At 43.0% G+C, this 25,577-nt stretch overlaps 1 protein-coding gene across 1 annotated transcript; it reads right to left on the reverse strand.

Moving 5' to 3' along the window:
* Positions 1 to 1,106: 1,106 nt before the first annotated feature.
* gabrd (gamma-aminobutyric acid type A receptor subunit delta) lies at positions 1,107 to 21,430 on the reverse strand (the record flags this gene model as incomplete). The annotated part of the gene is made up of 9 exons (XM_083640970.1): positions 1,107 to 1,421; positions 1,842 to 2,059; positions 3,301 to 3,456; positions 4,104 to 4,241; positions 4,764 to 4,846; positions 7,658 to 7,878; positions 8,907 to 8,974; positions 11,253 to 11,368; positions 21,363 to 21,430. The coding sequence occupies 9 exons, from the start codon at positions 21,428 to 21,430 to the stop codon at positions 1,107 to 1,109; spliced, it is 1,383 nt and encodes a 460-aa protein (XP_083497096.1).
* Between the last annotated feature and the right edge of the window lie 4,147 nt (positions 21,431 to 25,577).

Raw genomic sequence — 25,577 nt, forward strand, 5'->3', positions numbered from 1 at the left:
AGACTCTGACTGCCAGTGAACTGTGTTGGGGGGTGTCTTCTTGCCTCTCTGAAAAGAGTGACTGCCAGTGAACTGTGTTGGGGGGTGTCTTCTTGCCTCTCTGAAAAGACTGACTGCCAGTGAACTGTGTTGGGGGGTGTCTTCTTGCCTCTCTGAAAAGTATCTGACTGCCAGTGAACTGTGTTGGGGGGTGTCTTCTTGCCTCTCTGAAAAGACTGACTGACAGTGAACTGTGTTGGGGGGTGTCTTCTTGCCTCTCTGAAAAGACTGACTGCCAGTGAACTGTGTTGGGGGGTGTCTTCTTGCCTCTCTGAAAATAATCTGCCAGTGAACTGTGTTGGGGGTGTCTTTCTGAGGCATGTCTCCCCTCCTTTCTTTTCTGTTGCAGCTCAGAGTTCTCTGCTCTCTCCCGGCAGTCGGGAGTGAGCGCACGTGCGTGTCCACGACACAACAACAGCAGTGGAGAAGCAAAGAGTACATGCGTGCGTGTGTTCAGGACCACAGAACCTACTACTACGACTGTTTGATTCAATGGGTACAATGTAGAAGAGAGAGACTGAAAGTGAAGCTGGTATCGGCCCTATTGACGCTAGAATCAATCTTCAAAAACTACACGTAGTATCGACGTTTTTGGGGATCGAGCCGCCCACCCCTACACAGGACATTGCAGGTATACAAGCAGGATATATTCTTGCAAGGTGCTGTTGAGTTTGCGCATACGCTTCAACAGGATGTCTGGTTGTCCATATCTTCTGGTCACTTGTGTACGTACAGTATATGGTAAGGTGACTAGAAGTTCCAACAGGCAACAAGTCGCTAATGGAGGCTCACAAAGTCCCTTGTCATTATACACCACAACAGTGTAGTTGCACTCAAAGACCTGAGGTCCTACGCATTCTAAACTGTTAAATACGTCCATTGATCAGCACATTTCGATATCTAGAGGCCGTAACGTCCTTCGTTACTTCTGACGTTTTTTGAGGCTGACAGTATATTTTGCTTGCACCAGCCCGCCAGTATTCAAACTTTGTCGTCGGTGTCTTCTATGTACAGCTGTTGGACGGCAGCCGTTGGCGATTGGAGAGCACCCCCTGCCTGCCTTCTCCTCACATGGTGTAGGCGACCCAGTAGATGACGTTGACCACGGCGAAGGTGAAGGGGAAGACGGCGCGGGCGTATATGTCGATGGTGTCGGCCTGGATGGGCTTGCACACGCACTTGGAGCAGCACTTCTTCTTCTTCTCCTCCTCGCCCCCCTCCTCTGTCTGACGGGACCGCCTCCTCCTGGGCTCGGCCTCCTCAAAGCCTCCCTCGCCAGGGGGGCGCCCCCCGTGGCGGTTGGAGAGCATCACGCCCTGGTTCATGCCGGTGACTGAGAGAGAGAACAGCACCATGGCCTGCTTGCCATTCTTCACTATGGACTGGAGAGAGAGAGGAGGGGGAGAGAGAAAGAGGGAAAGAGGGGGGGCGAGAGGGAGGGAGATGGAGAAAGGGGGAGAGAGAGGGAGAGGGGGAGAGAGAGTGAGAGAGAAAGAGAGAGAGATGTCTGTTAGGGATGAGCGAGTACACCATTATCTATGTCTGTTTAGCCAGCTAAATTATCTGCATCTGTATCTGTACTCGGAGGGGGCGTGGCTTAAGATTGAAAGTTGGTGTGGCTTAAGTTTTGTTTGTGGTTGTTGTTGTTGACAATTCAGCGTGCCGAGATGTCACCAAAACGTTCAGAGTATGGCTAAGGTTTCGAATGAAGTACTCTATTTATATCGGTATCACTAAGGGTACTGGTATTGTCATTTTTTAAACGATACCCAGCCAGGTTGATTTGGTGTTGTCTTTCTCACCTCTGAGTGTTTGGCCTTGGCTTTGGCCTTGTCCTTGGCCTTCTCTTTGAGTCTGTAGTCGGCGTTGTAGTGGGCGAAGGCGTACTCGATGAGCGCGGCGAACACAAACACGTAACAGATCCAGAAGTACACGTCCAAGGCCTTGATGGCCGACGCTCGCGGCAGGGAGGAGCGCGCGCTCACCATCAGCGTGGTCATGGTGAGGACAGTAGTGATCCCTGGTAAAAGGACACGGACACACATATACTGTAGGGAAGCCGATATTTTGTGCTGATATCAATATCACCTAGCCTGGTAAAAACCATCCTGATCACATGACCTCACATTCTGTTTTGCTCCACGGGTCAGTCAGGACTTCCAGCCCACACACATCCACTTCCAATCAGGGACTGTGTCGTAGTTGATGATGTAACCGATGTAAGATAAAGATATACTCCCTGGCCAGACTACACCCGTGGTTAAAGTGGGCTCGCCTGTTTTATACCCCGGGCTGTTGTGTCTACAGGTGGAAACCAATGGTGGAAACCCATAATTACACATCCGGAAGAACCGAAATGACATGCAAATCTTCGGATAACAACCTTGTGCGGGAGCTCAGTACTGTTTTATTGTGATTGCTAACGTGTTGTGTAGCGTAGCAGCCATCTTAGCAGAGCCTGCAGTTACCTCAGTGGCAGCAACGTCGAGACTCAGAATGAAGGATGAAGGCTGAGTCTCATGTTGAGGCTATGCCAGACTATAGGGGGTTAATCTGGCCTGCTACACCGGGCCAATCAGGGCAAAACAATAGTGGTGTCTCCCAAAGCAACGAGTGGTAACGTTAACGTTAGTAGAGTAAACGCAGCCGTTATTGCAGAAATAGACTCAATAACAACAATTAAACAAGAGCAAGAATATGCATCATTGTATTTTCTCGGTGGAAAAGACATCTTTGCCGTTATTCCAACTGAATTTGGATTAGATTTGGCAACGTTGATTGGCTGAAGGAGTTGCCTGTAAAGGCAAGTACTCCCGCCCACTGAAATCTGAGTCCAGACTGATACAGTACATAGAATGAAACAGAATGTGAGATCACATTATCAGGATGGTTTTGCCAGACTAAATATTGCCCATTTAATATTGATTCAATATTTTGAATTTGATTTTATGGCAAAAAAAACAACAACAGATTGGGTGATTCCTCCTGACATTTGTTCTTGTCAGGGTAGATAACACTAAAATTCTCCATGGAAACCACTGGAATCAAAATGTCTCATTAGAAGCTATCGATCAATTCATTAATAGTAATCAAACAAACTGCATCATATTCATCATATCATCCATATTTTTTACGAAAAGGCCAATAATATTTGTCTCAGCATCAGTATGACACTCCAGCTGATCCATGATCAGAGTAATGATCTGCTTAATTTTGATACTTATTAAATGTCAGAATTGAGCTTGTCAAGTGAATACTGACCTAAGGACACCCGAGCGGGGACTGCTGTTTGGCTGATCCAAAAGGACACCCAGGACATGGCCACCAGCAGTATTGAAGGCATGTATGACTGGATGATGTAGACGCCTCGATTACGTCTCAGCTCGAAGCGAAGGCTGAGCCTGGGAAACCGTCCCGCTGGGAGACATATACATATAAAAACATATAATAATATATTAATATAACTAATTTCTACATGGCTGCAAAAACAAGTCTTGACTGTTTAGAAGTCAATTAGAAAATTATCCTATTTCTTACTTGATTTATGACCTCAGTAAACACTTTCCTAATGAGTTTATGACCTCAGTAAACACTTTCCAAATGAGTTTATGTCTCAATCACTAGTTCCAAGTCTTCTTCAATGCAGCATCATGTTCATTTTGTAAATAAATTATGGTCCCTTTGCACACCAAGCGTGTTTCTTTTTGTCTAAATGGTTGCACATAAAAAAAAAAAAATTTTTTTTTACAAACTGCATTTTATATAGTCTATCGACTACGCAAAGCGCTTTTACATGAATACATTCACACTCACATTCACACACCGACAGCGTCTGCAGACATGCAAGGCGCTGACTGCTCGTCAGGAGCAGTTAGGGGTTCAGTGTCTTGCTCAAGGACACTTCGACATGCTACCGGGTGGAGCCAGCCTCGAGCCGGGAACCTTCCAATTCCCAGGCGACAGCTCTACCTCCTGAGCTATTGACTGCTAACCTTCACAACAAATAAATGAGTGAGTGAGTGAGTGAGTGAATGAATGAATGAGTGAGTGAATGAATAACTCACCAGATTTGAAGTTCATCAACTCTGTGACAAATCGATAGTCCGTGATGGTGAACTGGGAGAGCTCCAATTTGTCCAGGCCGTGGATGTGTTTCTGACTCTCTGACCAGTGATACACAATGTCCTCAGAGGAGTAGCCGTCTGGAACATGAAACAGACACCCCCTCAATTTATTAGTTACACCTGGAGAAATCCTGTTCTGTGAGCGTGTCGTTTTTATCTTTGTAGAGGAATAGACAGAGGATGTAATCCTCGTTATCAGTGCCTTTTCATATAAGACAGTTTCTCCTTTGATGCACGGTGGCACTGATCCATACAGCGGCCTTGGACGTTTCTGTCTATAAACGTGTGTGATTTACATACATTTGTACAAATCTGCATGATTGCTGTCATCCATTTTTCACTCTGCTGGCTGTTTAAACCCTTTCTGACCTTTCCGAGATGTGTCTCCTCCCTTGGTATGAAGGGAAGGTTCAGATATTAGCAGCAATATAGAAAACAGTCATTTGCCTTCAGTGGGGACAAATACAAAGGAGATAAGAGAGGAGAGGAGGATGAAGTCAACCTGGAAGCAAGGTTATTTATTACAGTTACCACAAACTTCACTAATAAACTAAAGCATTAATCTCTGCCTTGAAGATGAATCCAGAGGACAAGACTTACAGCTCTCCAGGTCCAGCATGCACTCCTGTTCGTCCATGGGATACTTGGTCAGGTCCATATCACACGCCACCGTCGAAGTGATTCTATAGGACAAAAGCAGCCTAGTTAATCTATACTTCATACAGCATTATACGAGGTATATATGTTGGTCAACAAACGGCTTCAACAGACTTCCGGGTGCCATTGGCATTCATTTAAACAGCAGTTCAGGGTGAAACCATGCCCTCTTTGAACTCTTAACTGCTCCTTCATACTTTTTTTTTTATGTTTATACTTTTTGGGACCCTATGGAGCGTGCCTTGAGTGTGTCTTACGCTAGCAGGCTGGAAAGGAAAAGAATGCAAAACAAATTAAAAAATTTACTTTTTACTAAATCAGACATTTTAAAACTGTGGATTCAAAACAACCATGATATGATGTGTACATTATGTAATAAATAAAAATTCAATGACAACAGAGACACAAATCTTAGCGATGTCATTGGTTGCTAAACACCCATTTTAAAATGCTGTTAGGAAATGCAAATAATATAATTCCAAGGGAGAACATGTGGAATTGTGATGGTCAAGCGTCTCATTTGTGATTAATACTACAGCAGAATAAAATGCACTATCGCAATTCTTCTTTCTGACACATCTCTGTCACATTTTTGTATTGTGATATATTGAATTTCGACATATCATTTCATCCCTACTGAGCTGTTTTCCAGATTCACATTTACACATGGGATCTAGCCAGTGAAATGACAGGTCTTCTACTGTCGACCACAAGAGGGCGTCCCACTCACTTTCCCCAGCCACTCCAAGGATTCCAAAAAACATCTAAACATGAAACAAGCTCAAAATGTTTTAAAAAGCAGATAAAACACTGAAAAGCCATAGTAAGTACATGGGTAAGTGGTAATGGATTCCACACAATCCATACAAATGGACTCCTCTCCTATCCAGTTTGACCATTTCATACAGTATTCTGTTCCCTCCCATCTCTTTTCACCAGCTATGTAAAAGCACCTCCAGACCAGAAGGAAGCTGCGGCCCAGTAATGGTGAAGGGGTCGATTCCTTGCCTTGCACATGGGAGGTGCTGTGTTCGATCCCCGGTGTGTCCATTTCTAAAAATGTTCTCCCCAATTGTACTTGCAGCCGCTTCTTTTCACCTGACAGCGAGGAGTTTCACCGGCAGCATGTAGCGCGTGGAAGGGTCATGCTATCGCCCCCAGTTCCCCTCCCTCCCGGACAGGCACCCCGACCGACCAGAGGAGGCACTAGTGCAGTGCCCGGGCGGGACTCATACCCCACTGGCTTCCCACCTGCCGCAGACACGGCCAATTGTCTCTGTAGGAACGTCTGACTAAGCCGGAAGTACCGCCGGCAGGAATTAAACCTGGGTCTCCGCGGTGATAGGCTACCTAGTAGGGCTGTCAAAATTAATCGTATACTCGATGCATCGCGATGGGGACGTGTGAATCTAATCGGATCGATTCGTTTAGAGATTAATCGTTGAATCGTTAATGTTTAAATTTCTGTTGACATTCAAATTTTAAAGCACTTTCGAAGTAAAAAAGGGACTTGATATTTATTTGACTGCTTGTATTGATTGATGAAAAAGTAGCCATGTGCAGTAACAATACAGAAAATTGAGGATTTGATACTTGGAGCTGCCATACTTTGAGCTGTATCGAGATGCATCGTGGAATCGAATCGAATCGTTGACAGATCAATCGGAATCGAATCAGTGAAGATTCACAGCCCTACTACCTAGATGCCCTGTGTCCATTTTCTTTTACCCAAACGATAACCCTAACCTTAACCAGGTTGTTTTAGTTGCCTAAATCCACCCAAGTTGTTTTACTTGCCTATGCCTAAGGTGTTGTAGTTGCTTAAGACCAACCAAGTTGTTTTAGTTGCCTATAGTTAACTAATGCAGTGACATTTTCAAATTAACAGACCAGTGGCATCACGTTCAGATGTTGTGGGAGTTCTGTGGAGAGAGGGTCTAGCTGCCATATGGGTAAGTTGTCTCAGTGGCTTTATTTCTGAAACTAAATCCTTAGGGCCAATGTCCAATTACACAAATGTTTATTTCATATGAATCCATCAGGGTTATCGCGGACGATGTGGTACTGATGGCATCATCGCTCTGGGACCTTCAGCAGGTTGGTTCACAGCCGAGTGTGAAGCGGCTGGTATGAGGATCAGCACCTCTAAATCTGAGGCCATGGTTCTCAGCAGGTGGATTGTCTACTCCAGGTAGGGAATGAGTCCTGCCCCCAAGTGAAGGAGTTCATGTATCTCGATGTCTTGTTCTCGAGTGAGGGGACGATGGAGCGGCAGATGGGCCGGAGAATCTGAGCAGCGGGAACGGTATTGCGTTCGCTTTACCGCACTGTTGTGACGAAAAGAGAGCTGAGCCAGAAGGCAAAGCTCTCGATCTACCAGTCGATCTTGGTTCCTACCCTCACATACGGTCATTTCATATTCATATTCAACGTTTTTTTGTTATTTATTAACCCAAACCATAATCTTTAACCAAGTTATTTTAGTTGTTAAAGTTGTTTTATTTGCGTTTAACGTTGGAAAGGCTGCAAAGTTTTCAAATTAACCGCCATTTTACGTTGAGATTGTCGGTTTGCCGAAACGCCAAAAAACGCAAAGTTTTAGAAACATAAGAAGCCGACGCTTTGTTTCAAATTAACATTGCAATTGTACGTATCCATGGCAACGCACGATGCTGACATTTGATTCTGGCAATGGGGTTGGTCTCCCTGTGTGTACCGGCTGCTCTAGAGGATGACTGTCAGGCTGCAGGCGGTTCAGCTTGTCCTCCATGGTGTGTGTGTGTGTGTGCGCGTGCGTGTGTGTGTGTGTGTGTGTGCGCACCCGTGTGCATGCGTACCGGCTGCTGTAGAGGATGACTCCGTCGGGCTGCAGGCGGATCAGCTTGTTCTCCACGGTGACGTCGTGGAACCAGGCCGACTTGGCGTTGACGATGAAGGTGTCGGGCAGCCACAGCTTGTCCACGAAGCGGCTGTCCAGACCCAGAGTCTTGTTGGTGTGGTTGTAGGCCAGACGGTCGTCACGCCAGCTCTGCCGCAGGAACACGGTCATGGTGTAATCCTGCCAGAGGGAGAGACACACGCACGCACGCACACGCAGACACACACACACACACACACGTGCGCACACACACACTCACACACACACAAACACAGAGACACGCACACACACACGCACGCACACACACACACACACACAGAGACATGCACACACGCACGGACACACACACACTCACACAGAGAGACACACACGCACAGACACACACACACACACACAGAGACATGCACGCATGCACACACACACACACACACACACACACACGCACGCAAAGTTGAGTCAAGGGCACAGGGAGATGCACTCAAAACGTAGGGATTTTCAACCTTTCTCATACCAAGGACCCCCTAATTTAGGCCACATTAGAGCCACGGACCCCCATTTGATGACATTTTGTTTCTCTGAGTTTGTTTCTCAAATCTGAGATTTTTTTTATTGTCAGAATGATATGCGTTGGTCCAGAATTCATGACTAGCTCTATAGAGAGATAACAGTGAAACTAGGATCAAAAATAGTTGTTCTTCTACATTCTAATCTAGACAATCCCTCATTTAAATTAGAATGACTTAATCCGACTTGATGGAACTTTGAAATGCTCATCATACCAAATAGATGTTGAGGAGGCGAAGGGAGAATAGGAGATGATGGGCCTGACTGTTCAACTTTATACTACATCCCAAAGTGAACAAATAGCCGACAGGATTTATTGAAATTCTTTGTTTAGTTGTGGCTTTTCCATTGAACTCATTCCCCGCCAGTTCCGGACAGACGGCCAGACGGCCGACTGTCGGCTTGGTGTGTCTGGGGGCTTAAAGGAAGGAAGGGATTTGTACCAGATATTCAAATCTTTCAAATCTCCCTGCATTCACTCCCTACTTTTTACCACAAAATCCATGAAAGTATCAAATTATTAAACTCAGTCGATGTTCGCACAGCTTTTCACACTGAGCAGCACGTTTCCAAATCCTCCAGTGGGATGAATCAGGATTATGCAAATGAGGGGAGAGGAGCAGAGAAGAGCCAGTGTACTTTACCATGTTGGCCTCTGAGATGTGGTCGATGCTGGCCACCTCGATAGCCATGGCCACGTTCACTGGGGGGCCTATGCGGGGGAGAGAGGTCAGAACAGAAAGCAAGCAAACCCTCCTCCTCCCTCCCCCCTACACACACACACACACACACCCACACCCACACATACACACACACACACATATCCACACACACACACACACCCTCAACACTCCTGTGGTGCGCGGAGATTAAACCGGCGTCCAGTTTAACCATGCTAAGTGGCACATTGCACTGTGGGCACTCTGGACTCGCGCGGAGTGAGCTTCTGCCAGCGAGCACATTAACACACACACAGACACACACACGCGCACACACACACACACACACACGCATACACACACACGCACGCATACACACACACACACACACCATGGCATTCATACTCAACAGTTTGCCGTATGATTTGGATGGGTTGTGCCTGGCAGATCGGATGCTAGAGGTCGAAACCTGCAGGGGGCAGCAGAGATGAGCTGGCCGATGCGGAGCGGAAAGGCTATTTATACTGAACATTAAGGAATCATACATTACCATTCCCCGCGCCATTCAACACTTATCCCATAGCCACTGATGCTAAGTCATGTTCTGTTGCCCATAGAGAGCCAAAGTGGAACGTCACTTCCTGCTTCCGCACTGTTCGTGTGACAAAATGCTTATAAAAATAGCTTTACTTGTTCAAACCAAACGGTTCAGATATATTTAGAAACAGGGGAGACCGCATAACATTTCACTCGGACCAAATATTTTTTCGATGTTGTTCTCTTAAGTTTTGGTCCGAGTGAAATGTTCTCTGGTCTCTCCCGATTCTAAATATTGCTGAACCGTTTGGTTTGACCAAGTAAACCTATTTTTATAAGCATTTTACGAAATGTCTATAGGAAAATAAATTGCGGAAGAAAATCTCCGGTACAGTGCTGAAGCAGGAAGTGACGTTCACTTTGCCTCTCTATACACTGGATGCATAGAGTGTAAGGTGGTTTGCAATGGCGTGCGTCAAGGTCAGCGGAGGTGACTTTGGCCTACTTCATTCACCTTGATGCAATAACAGGCACATTCTGAGCTGTATCCTTTATACCAGTGATTCTCAACCCTTTTCAAATCAAAGACCTTATTTTAATTTTTATTTAGTCCACATTCGATCCACAGCAACCCCATTTGATGAGATTTTGTCTCTCGGACCCAAGTCTGAATATATTTGTATTGTTAGATATGATTTTGTCCAGAATTCCATGGCTGTCTGTACTGTAGGTAGAGATATAACAGAGAAACTAGGATCAGAACGGTCATTCCCCTACATGCTCTAACTGTTTTAACTTCTTGCAAATGAAATAATGGTGTAGTTCTTCATTTTGCTGGGGACCCCCTGAAACCCTCTCAAGGAACCCTGTTGGTCCACGGACCCCCCGTTGAGAACCACTGCTTTATACAGATTAGCAATACATTTGTAATAATACATGCATTATTAACATGCCCATTTACTAGTGATCATGAAAAAGAATGATCTAAAGAAAAACTACAACGCATATTCAATGTGGTTGGGCTATGGGATATGAGTTGAGTGAAGGGAAATCGCCCCAAATAACAAATATGATTCCCCAGTGGTCATAAGCAGCCTTGCAGCTCGGGTAGCTTTTCTTCAGTAGCATGTCGTCATATTATATCAGTAGCATGTCGTCGTATGATATCAGTTGGAATGTAGGGAATGAGCCACATGATGCTGCGATGGTCGTGCGGTGCGCGAGGCACATGATGCTGCGATGGTCGTGTGGTGCGCGAAGGCGGCGTGTTTTTGGCGGTGGCGCATTTTCACCTTTTGCTCGGCTGAGTTAAGCTGTGAGATTGAGAAATCTAGCACTGTGGTCATTGGATGTGTCACATTTGGCAGCCATTCTTAACAAAGTCTCCAAAGAGGTGGCCCACTGGGGCTCGCCACACCCGCCTCTCTTGCCTTTGCGAGGCAGGCGTGGCGTCTTGATAATCCCCTTCGGCAAAGCTTCTGTTCTGTTGCATCCTCGACAAAAAAAAACATTTCGACTTAGCAAAGCATTTCTCAAAGCAGGTATATTTGCATACTGTAAGGTATAAACGCTGCTTTGTGCGAATATCTGAAAACAAAAGAAGCCAAAGCAAAAGGGGGAAGGGTGCATCTATCACGATTATGGAATTGGAGAATGAAATATCTGTTTTCCCAAGTTGCCATGTGGGTTGGGTTATGCTAAGTTGCCATGTGGGTTGGGTTATGCTAAGGATGGCTGTAAATGTGAGATGGTGAAATGCAATCCAATGCCGCGAGCAGTAGATCTCATACTCACCTCCTATCCCAGGGCGAAAGTTTCTCGCATAGCCCTTCATTAACTCATCCAGGTTAGGTAACCAGGATATCTGAATGCCTGAACCTACATAGTCCCCAATGTCACTCATCATGGCCCTAGAGGAAGACAAAGACACATGAGTCCCCAATGTCACTCGGCAGGGCCCTAAAGGAAGACAAACACACAGGAGCCTTGAGCTGGCGTTCTGTCCACACTGCGTCCACGAGATACCTGCAAGAACCTCAGATACACATTGTGACATAATGATAGTGACATCAACAGTGATACACATTATGACAACGATAGAGTAACATCTAATCCTTCTCTTGCTCAAAATGTCAAAATATAAGCGATGTCATGTATAGTTTTTGAGATATTAACGTTTGTTTGGCACAACTCATATCTAGTTAACTTCCGCGGGGTTCCGCATTTCTGGGTGGCTGTGATGTCACGCTGATTCAATGATACAGTAGTCAACCTTTCCTGAACCCCCTCCTATTTTACACTATGCCACCAGCTGGAAATGAATGAAAAGAGTTGAATGTGGTTTATTTACCTAAAAGTGATGAAGAAAAATCTAAATGCATCTAAATAATATGGGGGACAAATATGATTTATAATAATAGATTGTTTTCACAGAATTGTGTTGCTAGGGAACATTTTGGAACCTAGTTCATCCTGTCTGTTATTGCACTAGCAAACACTGCGACAGGAAGTAAGCTGCGGTAAATTTTGAATTTTTATGTTGAGTTGAAATCGTCTATATGGGGGGCTTCTTATCCTAATTATTCACTACCATCAAAATGAACACACTATGAATAAACCAGAATTCTTGTAATTAAATGTGGTAAGTTGCCCCTAACCAATAAATATGAATTCAAATAAATATGAATTCAGAATCAAAGTGACGAGTACAAAAATGAAGCAAACACAGGACACTATGAATTAACATAATTACTGTAACACACAGTGAAGAAGGCGTTTTCATATCAAGCCTTTTAGAATGTCCCCATTTAGATGGCCTGGTTACCATGGTGATGATCTACCCTGTTGAAGCTGAGACGCAGCTTCATGAGAGAACAGCAGCTCTCTAGGAAACAATATGAACACATTAGTACAGGACACGTTCACTGGTTATTCATTTTTTCTATCAACTCAGTTATAAAACCGGTCCCTCAAATCAAATGATCTTCATAGCCTACTATGACATGAGAAGGGCATTCAAGCAGCGCTGCAGACCAGTTTGTAGTACCAACTACAAAACACATAAAATGCTTGCAGTTGTCTAAGCAAAATGTTGTAGTCGGGTATAGGAGATACTTGGATTCAGAAATCAGGGAAAGGGGGTACTGAAGTTTTTGAGAACCTCTAATCTAACCTAACAAGACACCAACGCATTTACATTGGAGAGAAACCCTACCAGGTTCAGTCAGCTAACCTATAGTAACAAGACGACAACATATTCACATTGAAGAGAAACCCTACCACTGTGACCAATGTGAGAGCAGCTTCCATCAGTCAGCTGGGGACCGAACAAAACACCCACGCATGCACACTGAAGAGAAATGCTACTGTGACCAACGTGGGAGTAGGTTCAGTCGCTCAGATCACCTATACAGGCAGGATAAACACAGATTGGAAGTTGGAATCCCTCATTACTGCTTTGCTTGCACCTGTGTTTATCCTGCCTTTTCGACACAAAATGGCCACTGTGAAAAGGGCCCATTGTTGAAACAGGCATGCGTGGGTGTTGAGCAGCATCAGGCAGCTGAATGAAGCCGGGCACACAGGTGAATGTAATAATCACCTGTGTCAACCAAACTCCACAGCTCCAGAGTGGGAATATTTTGGCTTTGATGAGAATGAGAGAGGAGAGCCAACAAGCTGGTATGTGGAAACTGGCAATACAACTAAAGCTCATCTAAAACATCACCATCCCATCCAGTTTTCCCAACTGGGAAAAAAAGCAGTTGGAGATATTCACACAAGTTTTGGGGGACGATCAGTGATTTATAATAATTGGGGAGATTTTCTGCAATATTGGTGATTCTATTGAAAAAGAATAGCTCGGAGAAGCTCATTAAAAAAAACACCATTTGGAAATGAATAAAACTTTTATTTAACCTTTATACAGGGGGAATCTCACTGAGAGCGATGCTCTCTTTCAGGAGTGCCCTGTTCACATTCTCACACACACACACACACACACACACACACACACACACACACACACACACACACACACACACACACACACACACACACACACACACACACACACACACACACACACACACACACACACACACACACACATTCACATTCACATTCACACCTGGAAGCTGACCAGTACAATGACCAGTACAGCTCCACTGGGCAACTCAAGGGAACCTCAGTAGTGGTAATGAGGCAAGCATTACTTCTAACTTTCCGCACACAGATTTAACCTGCATGCCATTTAGTTCAAAATTCAAAATTGTGAACTATGAACGTGAACTAGTTCATTTGAAGCTGTGTGAACTGAACTTTCACCTACTGTAGCTTATGTGAACCTGAACTACACTGAGTGGCAGCATGTCTGGGTCTGGCTTAATTGGCTTGTCCAGTCTTGTTGGAATTTTGGGGGGAATTTTTTGCATGAAAATTGTCAACTTTAAAGATAGTGAAAACCAATACATAAGACCGGCAGCTTCAAACCAAAAATATAATTTGAATCGGCATTCAAAAACCATACTGGTCGAACCCTGCAGGGCCTTCAGTTGTATTTTTGTACAGATTACAGAAAGCCAGGTCTAAATCTCTCACTTCAAGTATAAAAACAAAATCCTCGTACATTTTCAAACTTTGCCAACTTCTAGAGACGGGAAGAATAGTGGCCACTTTGAGAAGCACTACCTCAGTCTGTGGTTTGAAGCTAACAACACAGCACACACACCACCAGGGGGCAGCTTTGCATTCTCTAACAGTGGCCCTATGAAGAGATGACATCTGTAACAAAGACAGTTTTATATATGGCTTTATGTATTTCAGCTGTGCAGTCCTATGACAGGCTTTTTCAAAATACATGATGCATCCATCGTACAACCCCAGGCCCATTCTACTATAGGAAACACATTATTGTGCAGTGTAGTATCATTCTATTCTGCAGCATTGTCATTTGGTGTTTAAAGAGCTGATAACGTCTTAGATTCATGTAGATTATAGAAAATTAACGATTTCACTGACATTCAACATCATAAAGAGTAGTGGTACATGTAGCAGGTAAAGTTAATGTGTAGGTTTGATTGGGTGAATTATGATTGACAATGAAAACCCACTTGGTGACCTTTGAAACATAGCTGAGAGAAAAAGAGAGTAATGCCTTATACTCACACCTACGCTTTATGAAAAAGCAAGGGGAATTTGTTGGTCAGCAAACATAGCAGTCGACAACATATAAAGACATGGGGGGGGGGGGGGGGAGCAATGGAATCATCACTTAATGACATGATCCATATTTATATAGATGTAAAAAAAAAAAAAAAGCACAATTTCTGGCATGTCATTGGCATTTCCTCACTGAATCCATTTGGATGTGCCAGCTGTATTTTTAGTCTGCTTTAGTCACTGTCAAGTATAAATGAATAAATGGGGACACTGATTGAATTAATTAATCAATCAATGACTCCTGGATTCCTTCACTAATTGGCTGTTTCTAAATCTGGAAGGAGCTTTTCCTGCAAGGATTCATAATTACGTGAATGACGGGACATCATATGGAAAAATATTAATCTATATATATAATTATATAATCTAATCAAAGTTTTATTTCAACCTTAGTGAAAAGTCACTATAATATTCAACTGTCTATAACAGTTGAGATATTCTATAGATATATATATATATATATTTAAGCGCATATATTTGGAGCATAGCTGACAGCCATGTGCTCCGCTATGACCTGAGGTTACTATGGCTGCCAAATTAACTTTAGTTTGGGGGGGGAGTTGGAGGCCTACTGTGTATTATGCACAGTGAGATGGTGATGACAGCAATATTAAGGGACAGGTATGTAAGCCTGGAAAGTTTAGGTTAATAAATATATGGCAATTCCTGTATGCTTTTAGCCATTTTCTCGTAAAATATCAAATTAGAAATATTACACTCTTCTATGAAAACGGGTAATTCTGAACATTTTGAGCACCTCAGAAAATCTGTAGCTCTAACAGTTTATGCGAATGTATGCATATTTAATGAGATATTGCCAAATTTGCATATTTAAAAAATTAATTAAGACAAAATGTAATACAAAACATATTGCTCTTAATGTGAAGATTAAACTGGTAGAAATTCAGGATATCTTTAAAGGGGGGGAAATCCCATTCACCTGGGGGGGGGTCAGGTGTGGGGGTGTTTGGGTGTAGGTGTGGGTGTTAATGAGTTGTATTCAGAGCTTTTATTACACAGTGAAGGTATCAGTATTTCTAGTTCTAATTCTATATGAATATTTGACACATTTGAATCCTCTCCATTAAACAAATAAATCTTTGTTCATGGAAGAAGGACAGACAGTTGAGACTGTCAGAGTGAGTGATTCTTATGAGGCTAGCAGAATATGAGAATGTATTGTGTTTTGATTTCTCTGTTTCAACTCATACAACTCAGCCATGACATCTGCTGGGTAAGCATAGGACATACTGTACTGTCTACAAAACAGCGCAAATCGCAAAAGAGCTTGTTCCTTATGAACGTATAGGGGGCAAGAGGCTGGCAGGCAGATGTTCAGGTCACTGAGTATCCACTGCTCTTTCTTTCAAACAGCCTAAAGAAACAGATTTTCTCCAACTGTGAATAATGTGCTTTTTTGCCCATGAACAGTTTTCATCTTTGGAGATGGAGTGGGAAAAGGAGTGTCAGGGACATTTTCCCAATGATATACAAAAAATATTGTTCTGATATGCAAATGTAATTTTTTATGAAATATTAGCTCATTTGAATATTTAACTTATTCCACAGATCAAATTAAATTCTGATTGGATGAAAGGACCCCCCCCCGCCTATTAATCCATAGTGCCTCACTTTAAATCAGTTCTTTGGTGGCAGCATACAGTACTGAACCGTGCTGCACCCTGCAGCCAGAGAAGAATCAGCCATACTGTAGGTACGTACATGATCAAAGCATTGAGTGTTATGTAGAAACGTACTCTCTCTCTCCGGACAGTGTGATGTTTGCTGACTCAGCCTCTCATACAGATTAGCACAGAGCAGTCTGTGTGACCTGAATGCAGACTAGGGACACATGTGACAATGAAAGGTCATGAAGTGTGCATGGGGATTAAATCCTGCTGCAGCACATTCACATTGCACATTGAGTACCAGGCAGCCAGCTGCTTCTGTGTGGAGTGGACAATCCGATGCATGAGTCCTGCCCTGCCCTGCCCGCCTGGAATCTCAGAGGGGCGACCCCTTAGTTAACGTTATCCTGGAATCATGCGAGTTGAACGAGCCAGTTACATTTCTTTGCATTCTTAGACATCACTGTTTGCTTTATTTTGTATGTTACATACAATTGGTCAAGTTATTGGTTAGTTTATGGGTTATAAATTCTGCCAGATTACAGACACTAGGCGCCATTTTCTCCTTCACTTTGGAGGAGAAAATTCTCCTGAAATAAAGATTGATTGACAGCTGCCATGTCGTGATATGATTGGTTGAAATGGGGTAGAAATTTGATAGTACTATGTGACGTCAGCAAACTGTAGATTAGTGTTATGAATGAAATCTTGAAAAATGAACTTTTGATGTGAAAAACTAAAGAAATTCGATTTTTGTGATTATTTTGGCATACATTATTAAATAGGTGCACTGAATATAATATAATAGGTATTTGAACTAAAATAAAATAAAAGTAATTTTTGGGTTCAGCTCGACTTTAAAGGGAACGGGGCTAAAGAACACTCCAAAGTTAGGATCAATTTTGGCGAGGTAAAAATGTGCATGACTATTTTCAAAGGGGTCCCTTGACCTCTCACCTCAAGATAACTACCGGTAAATGGATTCGGTAGCTAAATGCTAGCTACGAGTCTCCCTTTTACAGACATTGCCGACTTTATGCTAATCCCAAGCAGTTTTTCTTGCAAAAACTATAATGTGTTCTTTTCGCCTATTCTATTGAATATTTCTGCATACTGGGGGCCCCAACCAATCTTGGAATTGCAGAAATTGCATATGACTGGAAAGCTGAGACTCCTGTGGATTCAATTAACCCAATTGTATTTATGTGTTATGATGTTAGTCCCCATAGTAGCCATTTCATTGTAGTGAGACATTTTTCAAAACTTGACCTCACTGTATAAAATGACCTATTTTTGTGACCTCTAGGATAATCACAGCCTCATTAAACCTTGCAAGCACAAATTACAGTAGAGACATACAGTACTTAGGGCAGTAGGGCATTAAGGGGATGTATGGCCTGGGGATGGCCATCATACTGTATTTCCATCATAATGTTCTAAGCCCTTCTAAACATTCAACATTTGAATAGACGCCGAACCAAAACACAATGTTTATTGCAGATTTATGACAAGAAAACCTTGACACACAGTTCTGAGCTGCATGTCAAATTAACCTTCAGGTTCCCAGCTTTCAGCTATCTCACCCTAAAATAGAGCGAAGCAGAATGTGAAGTCCCATGATCAGGATGCTTTTAGCACCTATGAGTATATGTGGTTGTTCACCTAAAATAGTCGCAAGTAAAAAAAGAAAGTTCTACATTTGCTAAAGTGGTACAGTAACATGGAGAACTACAGCCAATGATCTGCTGGATGATTTTGGTGTCTTTGTTCTCACCAACAGATAGCCTCAATTTGATTGGTTTAACAGGAATTCTAACATTGGTTGAAAAGGGATCTACACAAGGAAATAATCACAGCCAGGCAAAAAGTTGGAGATTGTTGGTGTTTCTGGTGTATAATGTTAACGGAGATAGCCTAGAATACTGCTAATTAGCTCTGGTGGCCTCAACAAGTCATGTTAGCTTCCTAGTCTAACTAGCATCAAAATACATGTTGCTAACTTGCTAGAGTAGCCTATCGCATAATTAAGATAACCTTTTTCATGCTTTTGGTTAATGTTTGAGTTAGTAAAATGAAGAAAAAGATACAAAATAGGTCCCCATAAACAGATAATGTTACATAAACTGAGAATTTGCTTGAATGCTTATCACCAAGATACACCCAGTTAACACCCACAATCGACATGTTGTGATTGAGCAAAGCCAGGCAAAATGGTTTGCACTTGGACTGCATGGACGGTCATACTGTACTAACTGTAGCAGGCTATTGATAGCATAGCTCTAGCACAATCTGCACAGTGTACCAGTCCTTCCACTCATCAAACGTCTGTTGTGTTTATTTGACGATGCAGCTATTCGTCTATTGTAAATAGATAAAGTCTATGGTCACATTTCCTGCATTGTCAATTTGTGTGAGGTAGTACTACAGTATGTTCGCCTGTTTGAGCTCTGTTGTCTTGTAGAATACAGTACTTCACTATATGATTTTGACTTCTATAGTCACACATTTCTCAGAGATAGAGGCCGACAAATCCCTAGACTTTTTTTGAGCATTTGAATATAAAATGTCTGATTGTGATTCAAGCAAAGAGAGAACAGTCCTTTCCTTCTTTGCAGAGTCTGTGCTTTTGTTGCAGGTATTTACAGGGTGGAGAAAGCAACAGTATTGCATGCAGACTGTGTTTAGTGAAGGGTGACACTCCAGCTAAAAATGAAACAGAAAAAGCTGTGAAATTCACAGCACACGAAAAGGTGGCGAGGCAACTTAGCGAAGCATCTTTCCTGAAATAAACGAGGAGCTAAAAAAGAGTCGTCCTATTCTGGGGGCGGTAAACTCATGAGCTTGCAACAGAAAAGAGCCGCTTGCAACTTCAAATAAAGGCAATGTAACCTTGTGTGTGTGTGTGTGTGAGAGTGAGAGTGAGGGGAGGATATAATGAATGTGCCAGAACAAAGTCTACTATTCATTATACTGAGAGTAAAAAAGCAAAACAGTGACTTTGGGCATAAAAATCCAATTACAATAGTGATTACTCCCCCTGCTGGTGGACGGCCATGAGGGACGAGAGGGTCAAGTGGAGGGATTTGTCCAAAATCCTCCTAAAGCTAAAGTGGCTTCACCTTTTGCCCCTTTCACTGGAAGCATTTCAGCAAATAAATAACAACAACTCAACAGGCTTTGGGACCATGGGGATTAAGCAGATGGCTGTTATGCTGAGAATTTCATTCCTGCGCACTGTTAGAATAAGAGTGTGAGGCCATTTGTACTGAACACGGGTGAAAATCCATTGTAATCATCAGTTTTGGGTTGAGATACAGTTCCTCTCTATTCATTTTGTTCGTCATTGATTTGGAACACAGATCATAAATAGAAAGTTTAAACCGCTACATAAATCACCCGCTTTAGAAGCATCTAGTTAGTTTCCACTGCTGAAAAGCTCCAGGAAATCTGTGCACGATGCTTATTATAGTGCAGAGCATGATAAGAGGTCACAGAATTCAAATGTGTAAACGGTGTTGAAGCACTTTAGATGGCGTTGCGCCAAAGGTTTTCTTCGCTAAAGATGATCAGAGTTCGTATTCATCGTCTTAAAATCTCAGCTGAATTTGGGGGTTAGGGATCGTAAGCAAAATACAAGATAAAAAGGAGAAATACTCCATATTGCAGGTGCTGTTATAGGTCTAGTACAGTGATTCTCAACCCTTTTCCTATCAAGGACCCCTAATTTACCGTAGTCCACACAATAGGGCCATTTGATGAGATTTAGTCTCTCGGGCCCAAATCGGAGAATATTTTTATTGTCCGATACGATTTAGTCCAGGTCATGACTGTCTGTATTGTAGGTAGAGACATAACAGAGATGACTTTCTGTATTGTAGGTAATGTAGAGACATACAAACAGACTGTCTGTATTGTAGGTAGAGACATAACAGTGAGACTATAGGATCAAAACAGTGAGTCTGCTACATTACATTAGAGTAACTTCTTGTAAACAACCACTGGCCTAATTCCATGAAACATCAGCCTATGTGATGACAGGTGTCCAATTGATCCCAACCACCTGCACTCAACCCCACCTGCTCTCAACCCCACCTGCACTCAACCCCACCTGCTCTCAACCCCACCTGCACTCCATCCACACTGGGTTTCTGGTTGCTTGGGCTGTTCCATTATAATGTGTTGGTCTGTAAGTGCACTGTGTAGCAGCCTATGCCTGTGCAAATGCATATACTAGGTTGCCCGATAGCCTACTTGAACCCTATTGAACAGGCCTGCAGGTGGGTGACATTATCTGCCAGCAAAAACACATCAGGTCCAGGAGACCAGCTCACCTCACATTCATCTCCATACAAAACAATCACCTCATGCTATGCATATGCATTATGCAAATACAGTGCTTAAAGCAGAGGAGACAACTGAATTTAGAGTGTGGGCGTGATGTTGCATTTTATGATTATTCACAAAGAAACAGAGTAGCCTATATTCAGGTAGGATACTGTATATGCTATGTGGATTGATTGAAATCAATTAATGGGTTAATACACAGATGATGCCATGGCCTCGATGTTGTAACGCTCAACTTTTAGAACATAATTTACAACATTGGACTGAACACATTGGTTTACATTATCCAAAAACTATAAGGGTAAATGCTAAATGAGAAAACATTTAAAATAGCAGAATGTGCCTTTACCCTATAGGGCCAGGACTAGTGATTGAATAGTGGCTAAACACATCTAAATCCACTTTACTAATAGCCTATATTTATGAGGTGTCATAGCCTACTCGTGATAGTAGGCCTATAAGCTGTAGCCTACCGAATTGATTATATTTGAAGGGAAATGGTAGCTACTTTGAAACGTTTTTTGTTGTTGTCGTGATCTCTATAATAGGCTATCATTAATAGTTTAGTTAGCCTAATCTTGCCTGCCATATGTTAGTTATACCGCTACGCTACCTGCTCACAATATCACAAATGGGTGATGGTTGGGCATAGTTTAGTTGGGCAGTATAGCGAGTCTACCTGCAGGGAGTCAAAACTGAAACGTGATCTCACCTGGTGAAAAGATTCCCTCCAACAAAGAGCAGGAAAAGACCCGACAGCAGGAAAGTGCGGATCTCCATTCCAGCCGCTTTTAATCAATGTAAAAAAAAAAAGTTTCCTGGAATGGACAGCAATGAGAAAGCCACTGAGTTTCCCCCTTCCTCCTAGTGCGCTGTTCTCGTCATCCTGAGGCGCGGGGAAGAAGAAAGTAAAGTGTGGTGCTGAGGCTGGAGATGATGGTGGTGGTGGTGATGGTGACCCATGATCGGCTCTCCTACGAGTCCGCACACAGCGCACAGAGAGAGCGCACAGAGCGACCAAAGAAACTCCCGCTCCGACCGCAACAACGCGCCGCTCCACTGTTCTCCAGTGAGTAGTCTCTTATCCAGTGCGCGGAGACTGGAGAAAGAAAGAGAGAGAGAGAGAGCGAGAGGGAAGGAGGGAGGGAGGGAGGGAGCGGAGAGAGATGTTCAAGTGTTTACACACAGTTGGCATTTGTAGGCTATGTTTATAATGTCCATATTTTTCTATTTTTATTTTAAGCTACCTGTAGACTCTCTGTAGCCTACATAGCCTATTTCCTTTACCGGCAAACAATTTTTTTCTGTTTATATTTCTTTCTGTTTAATTATTTGATTGCAGTGTTGCAATGTTATAGACAGGTCTACACATTTCTTTATTCTAGCACCTTACCCTAGCTATATCTTTAATTTGACATAGATACCATAAATTTTTGTTCTTATTTTATATGTGCTTTGGCAATGTAAACCTGTTTCCCATGCCAATAAATCCCATTTGAATTGAATTGAGAGAGAGAGAGAGAGAGAGAGAGCGAGAGAGAGAGTGAGAGAGAGAGAGAGAGAGAGAGAGAGAGAGAGAGACTAATCTGTTGATTCCTGCATTGCCTGGACTCTACAACATCAGATTAAATCTTCCTTGTCACGAACAAGGACTTCAGTGTATTATGTAATCTTTGACACATTTAAATCCATGGGCCCATTCCACAGCAGCCGTTTTGAGGTGGTAAGCAGGAAGTAAAGCAGGTGTAATCAATAACATTAATGAGGGCCCTGGCACTGGAACATGAAGTAACTGGCTGACCCCTGTGTTGGAACATATGTGAATAGGATTTAAGTCTATGCCAGTGGGTCCCAAAGTGTCCGAGGTCATCCAGGGGTCAGCAGGGGGTCTTTACAGATCTATGGTCCCAGCCCAGGAAAAAGTTTAATTTCAGTGTTCCTTCATTCAGTACATCAGGGACACTGGAGTGTTTTCATGGCTCGGACCCCTAGACCCATCTTCCCTATATTATGGAGATTTGCTGATTCAGTATTGAACTGTGAGTCTTAAGAGTGAAAACAATGATGACAACAGCCACCACACATTCTCTAATAATAGGTAATAGATCATTATAGCAATCAATTTCAGGTGAAATTAAACTATTACTCATGTTGTTGTGGACCCTCTGGATCCTCCTCCAGGAACCCCTTGGGTGCCCCCGGGCCGCACTTTGAGACCCACTGGAATAGAGGTGAGCAGGATGAGAGCATGTGATATAGGATTGGACTATTCTCTCATTTATCTCATCCTACACCACAGTTATGTCATTCTGTACGAAGCCACATATCTTCTCAGAACAGCTTCAAGGACAGAGAGCAAACTTTTCCATGGCACTTTTTGTATCCTTTTACGCCTTGACTGTTAGAGTGGCCCCTACAGGATTTAAGTCTATGCCTTTACACTGGCTTTACTGTTAGCGTTTGTTCACACCATACACCAAAGTCATGCTCAAGCTACGCTGAAGCCCTGCAGTTTCATTTAGGCATCCTTGTTACAGATGAGACCGTTAACACCAGCGGCACACCACGCTGAAGAACACGCTGAAGCTGCACTGAAGTGATCGTTCAGGATTCTGTTCTATTATCCAAGCGTGAAGCTGCCAGGCATGAAGTCAATGCAAGTTGTGGGCGGGGGCAAGGCGCGCCGAGCGCGCTGAGGAAAAGAGAGTGCTGCTTCTTGTGTGATCGGTTTAGCGCGAGCTCGGCTTCAGCGTGGCTTTAGCGTGGCTTACACTCATGTAATCTGTCTGACGGATGCGGGATCCGACAAAAATAGAACAAGTGTGTAATTTTTCCGTACCGCATGCATCAATTAACATGGGCGAGAGTCGATTCGGCAGTTTTGCTGGATTCGCAACGCAGCCTTAACGCATCTGGTGTACATTGCCTATTAGAGTGAGGCCCTATAGGATTTAAGTCCATGCCTTTACGGCTTTACTGTTATTGTGTTAGAGAGCAAACTTTTCCATGGCCCTGACCCCAAATATTATACACACTACCAGACCAGACCCCATTTGATCAGATGTGGCCCTTAAGGAACCCCAAAATAAACACATTTCAAATTAGTATACATTTTTAGGGCAGGCTAAATACAGCAAAACTCTAATATTCATATGAATAGGAATCATACAGTGATACAGTGGAGATGAAACAACATACCATAAAGTAGGATAAAAAAAACTATAGATATAGCCTACTGTATATGACATTATAGAAATATTATAGGGGAATCTCAGTGCATGCAATCTTCTTTCAACAGTGAAACATATGGTCCCACTTTCCCTCGATTCTGCACAAAAGTTGCAGGTTTTTCCTGTTTTCTCATGAACGCTAACCTCATTGATATGCTGTGCGGAGTGCAGTGAGGTGTCAGAGCAGTGCACCTGCCCTGGTTTGCTGCCTCACCCTGGGGAGGAGACATACAGAGTCAAGTCAAGTCAAGTTTATTTGTATAGCCCTAATTCACAAGCATGTCTCAGAGGGCTTCACAGAGAATATGTCTAGCTAAATCTAGCTGACACAACAATAACAATAACAGTAATAGTAATAACATGGTTTGAACAATCATATTAAAGAGAGACAGAGGGAGGGGAGAAGGGAGAAGGAGAGAAAGTGGGATAGGAGAGAGCAGGGGAAGGAAAAATATGTTTGCCTCACTCCAACAGATCTTATCATTCTTCCTTTTGAAGCAGTTGAGAGATTTTCTGCTGAGCTTGGCTTGATTGATATCATCAGTCCAAAGGTAGTGCAGTTAATTATAGTGGCTTGTTCAAGGGTATAGTGGGAGAAGTAACCAAATAGAAACGGCTTCTTCCATAAGAAAATCAAAAATAAAACAAATCTTTTCTTAGGTCATGAGCATAGGTCATGAGTCATGACTCATGATAGGTAGGCCTATGTATTAATAGGAAATTAAATAAAGTAAAGGTAGGGCCCTCCCTTTGTCTTTCTGTTATAGCATATCCCTCCGTAATGTAGCCTGTATTCTGGATGTTATACAGAAAGGAGATAGGCTATCATTTCAGAATAGCACAATTGTACATAATGTCGTTTAATATTTGCATAAAAAGTAAATGTTACATTAAAAAAACACAGCTGCTCACTCACTCTACCTCCAGACCTCTGAATGTCTCAGGGACAAACCTATATTCATGGCCGATTTTTACTTCTTCTTTAGATGTTCATAATTCAGTAAAGTATTTCAGAATGTGTATTTCTTTCAGAAGATGTTGTTACTGGATTCCACCAGGAGTGGGTGGAGCTCCCCCTCCGCGGCCGTCCCGTCTCCATGGAAACACTGTAACAAATATGGCGGAGTGACTTTTGCTGTCAAACAGGTGGCAAAAGTTACTTTGGGAGATATTTTGTCAAGAAACGAGTTATAGAATAAAGCCAGGTGAGATAACGCTCAAATATGTACCGCTACATGAATGTCTCTTACTTTGATGTGACCATGTCTTACCGAGGTGTTCTATCCATAGCTACCTAGCGGTTCTGCGCATAGTACATGGCATAGCGTTAGATTGAACACATGTTACATGCTAGCCAGCTTGTCGGGAAGGAGGCTACGCTAAATATGTTTTGGGCAGGGGAATTGTAGCCGTATATGCTTACCCACGAGACTCCCCTTTTACAGATAAATAGCATTGAGGAGCTAGTCTAACGTTATAGCTTTGTTTGTTTGTAGGTGTGTGTGTGTGCGCGCGCGCGCGTCTGTGTGTGTGTGTGTGTGTGTGTGTGCGCGTGCGTGCGCGTGCGTTATGCTCAGCTACTTTCATAAACCAACAAAAAACAGCTGTCTGACTTTGGAGGTAATTAGCTCTTTGAGAGTTGTTGATAAAATAGGTTTGTAAGATAATGTGCTCCTGTGTTACTCAAATAAGGTGAA

This window comes from Poromitra crassiceps, assembly GCF_964638095.1.
Source record: "Poromitra crassiceps genome assembly, chromosome: 8".
Lineage (NCBI taxonomy): Eukaryota > Metazoa > Chordata > Actinopteri > Beryciformes > Melamphaidae > Poromitra > Poromitra crassiceps.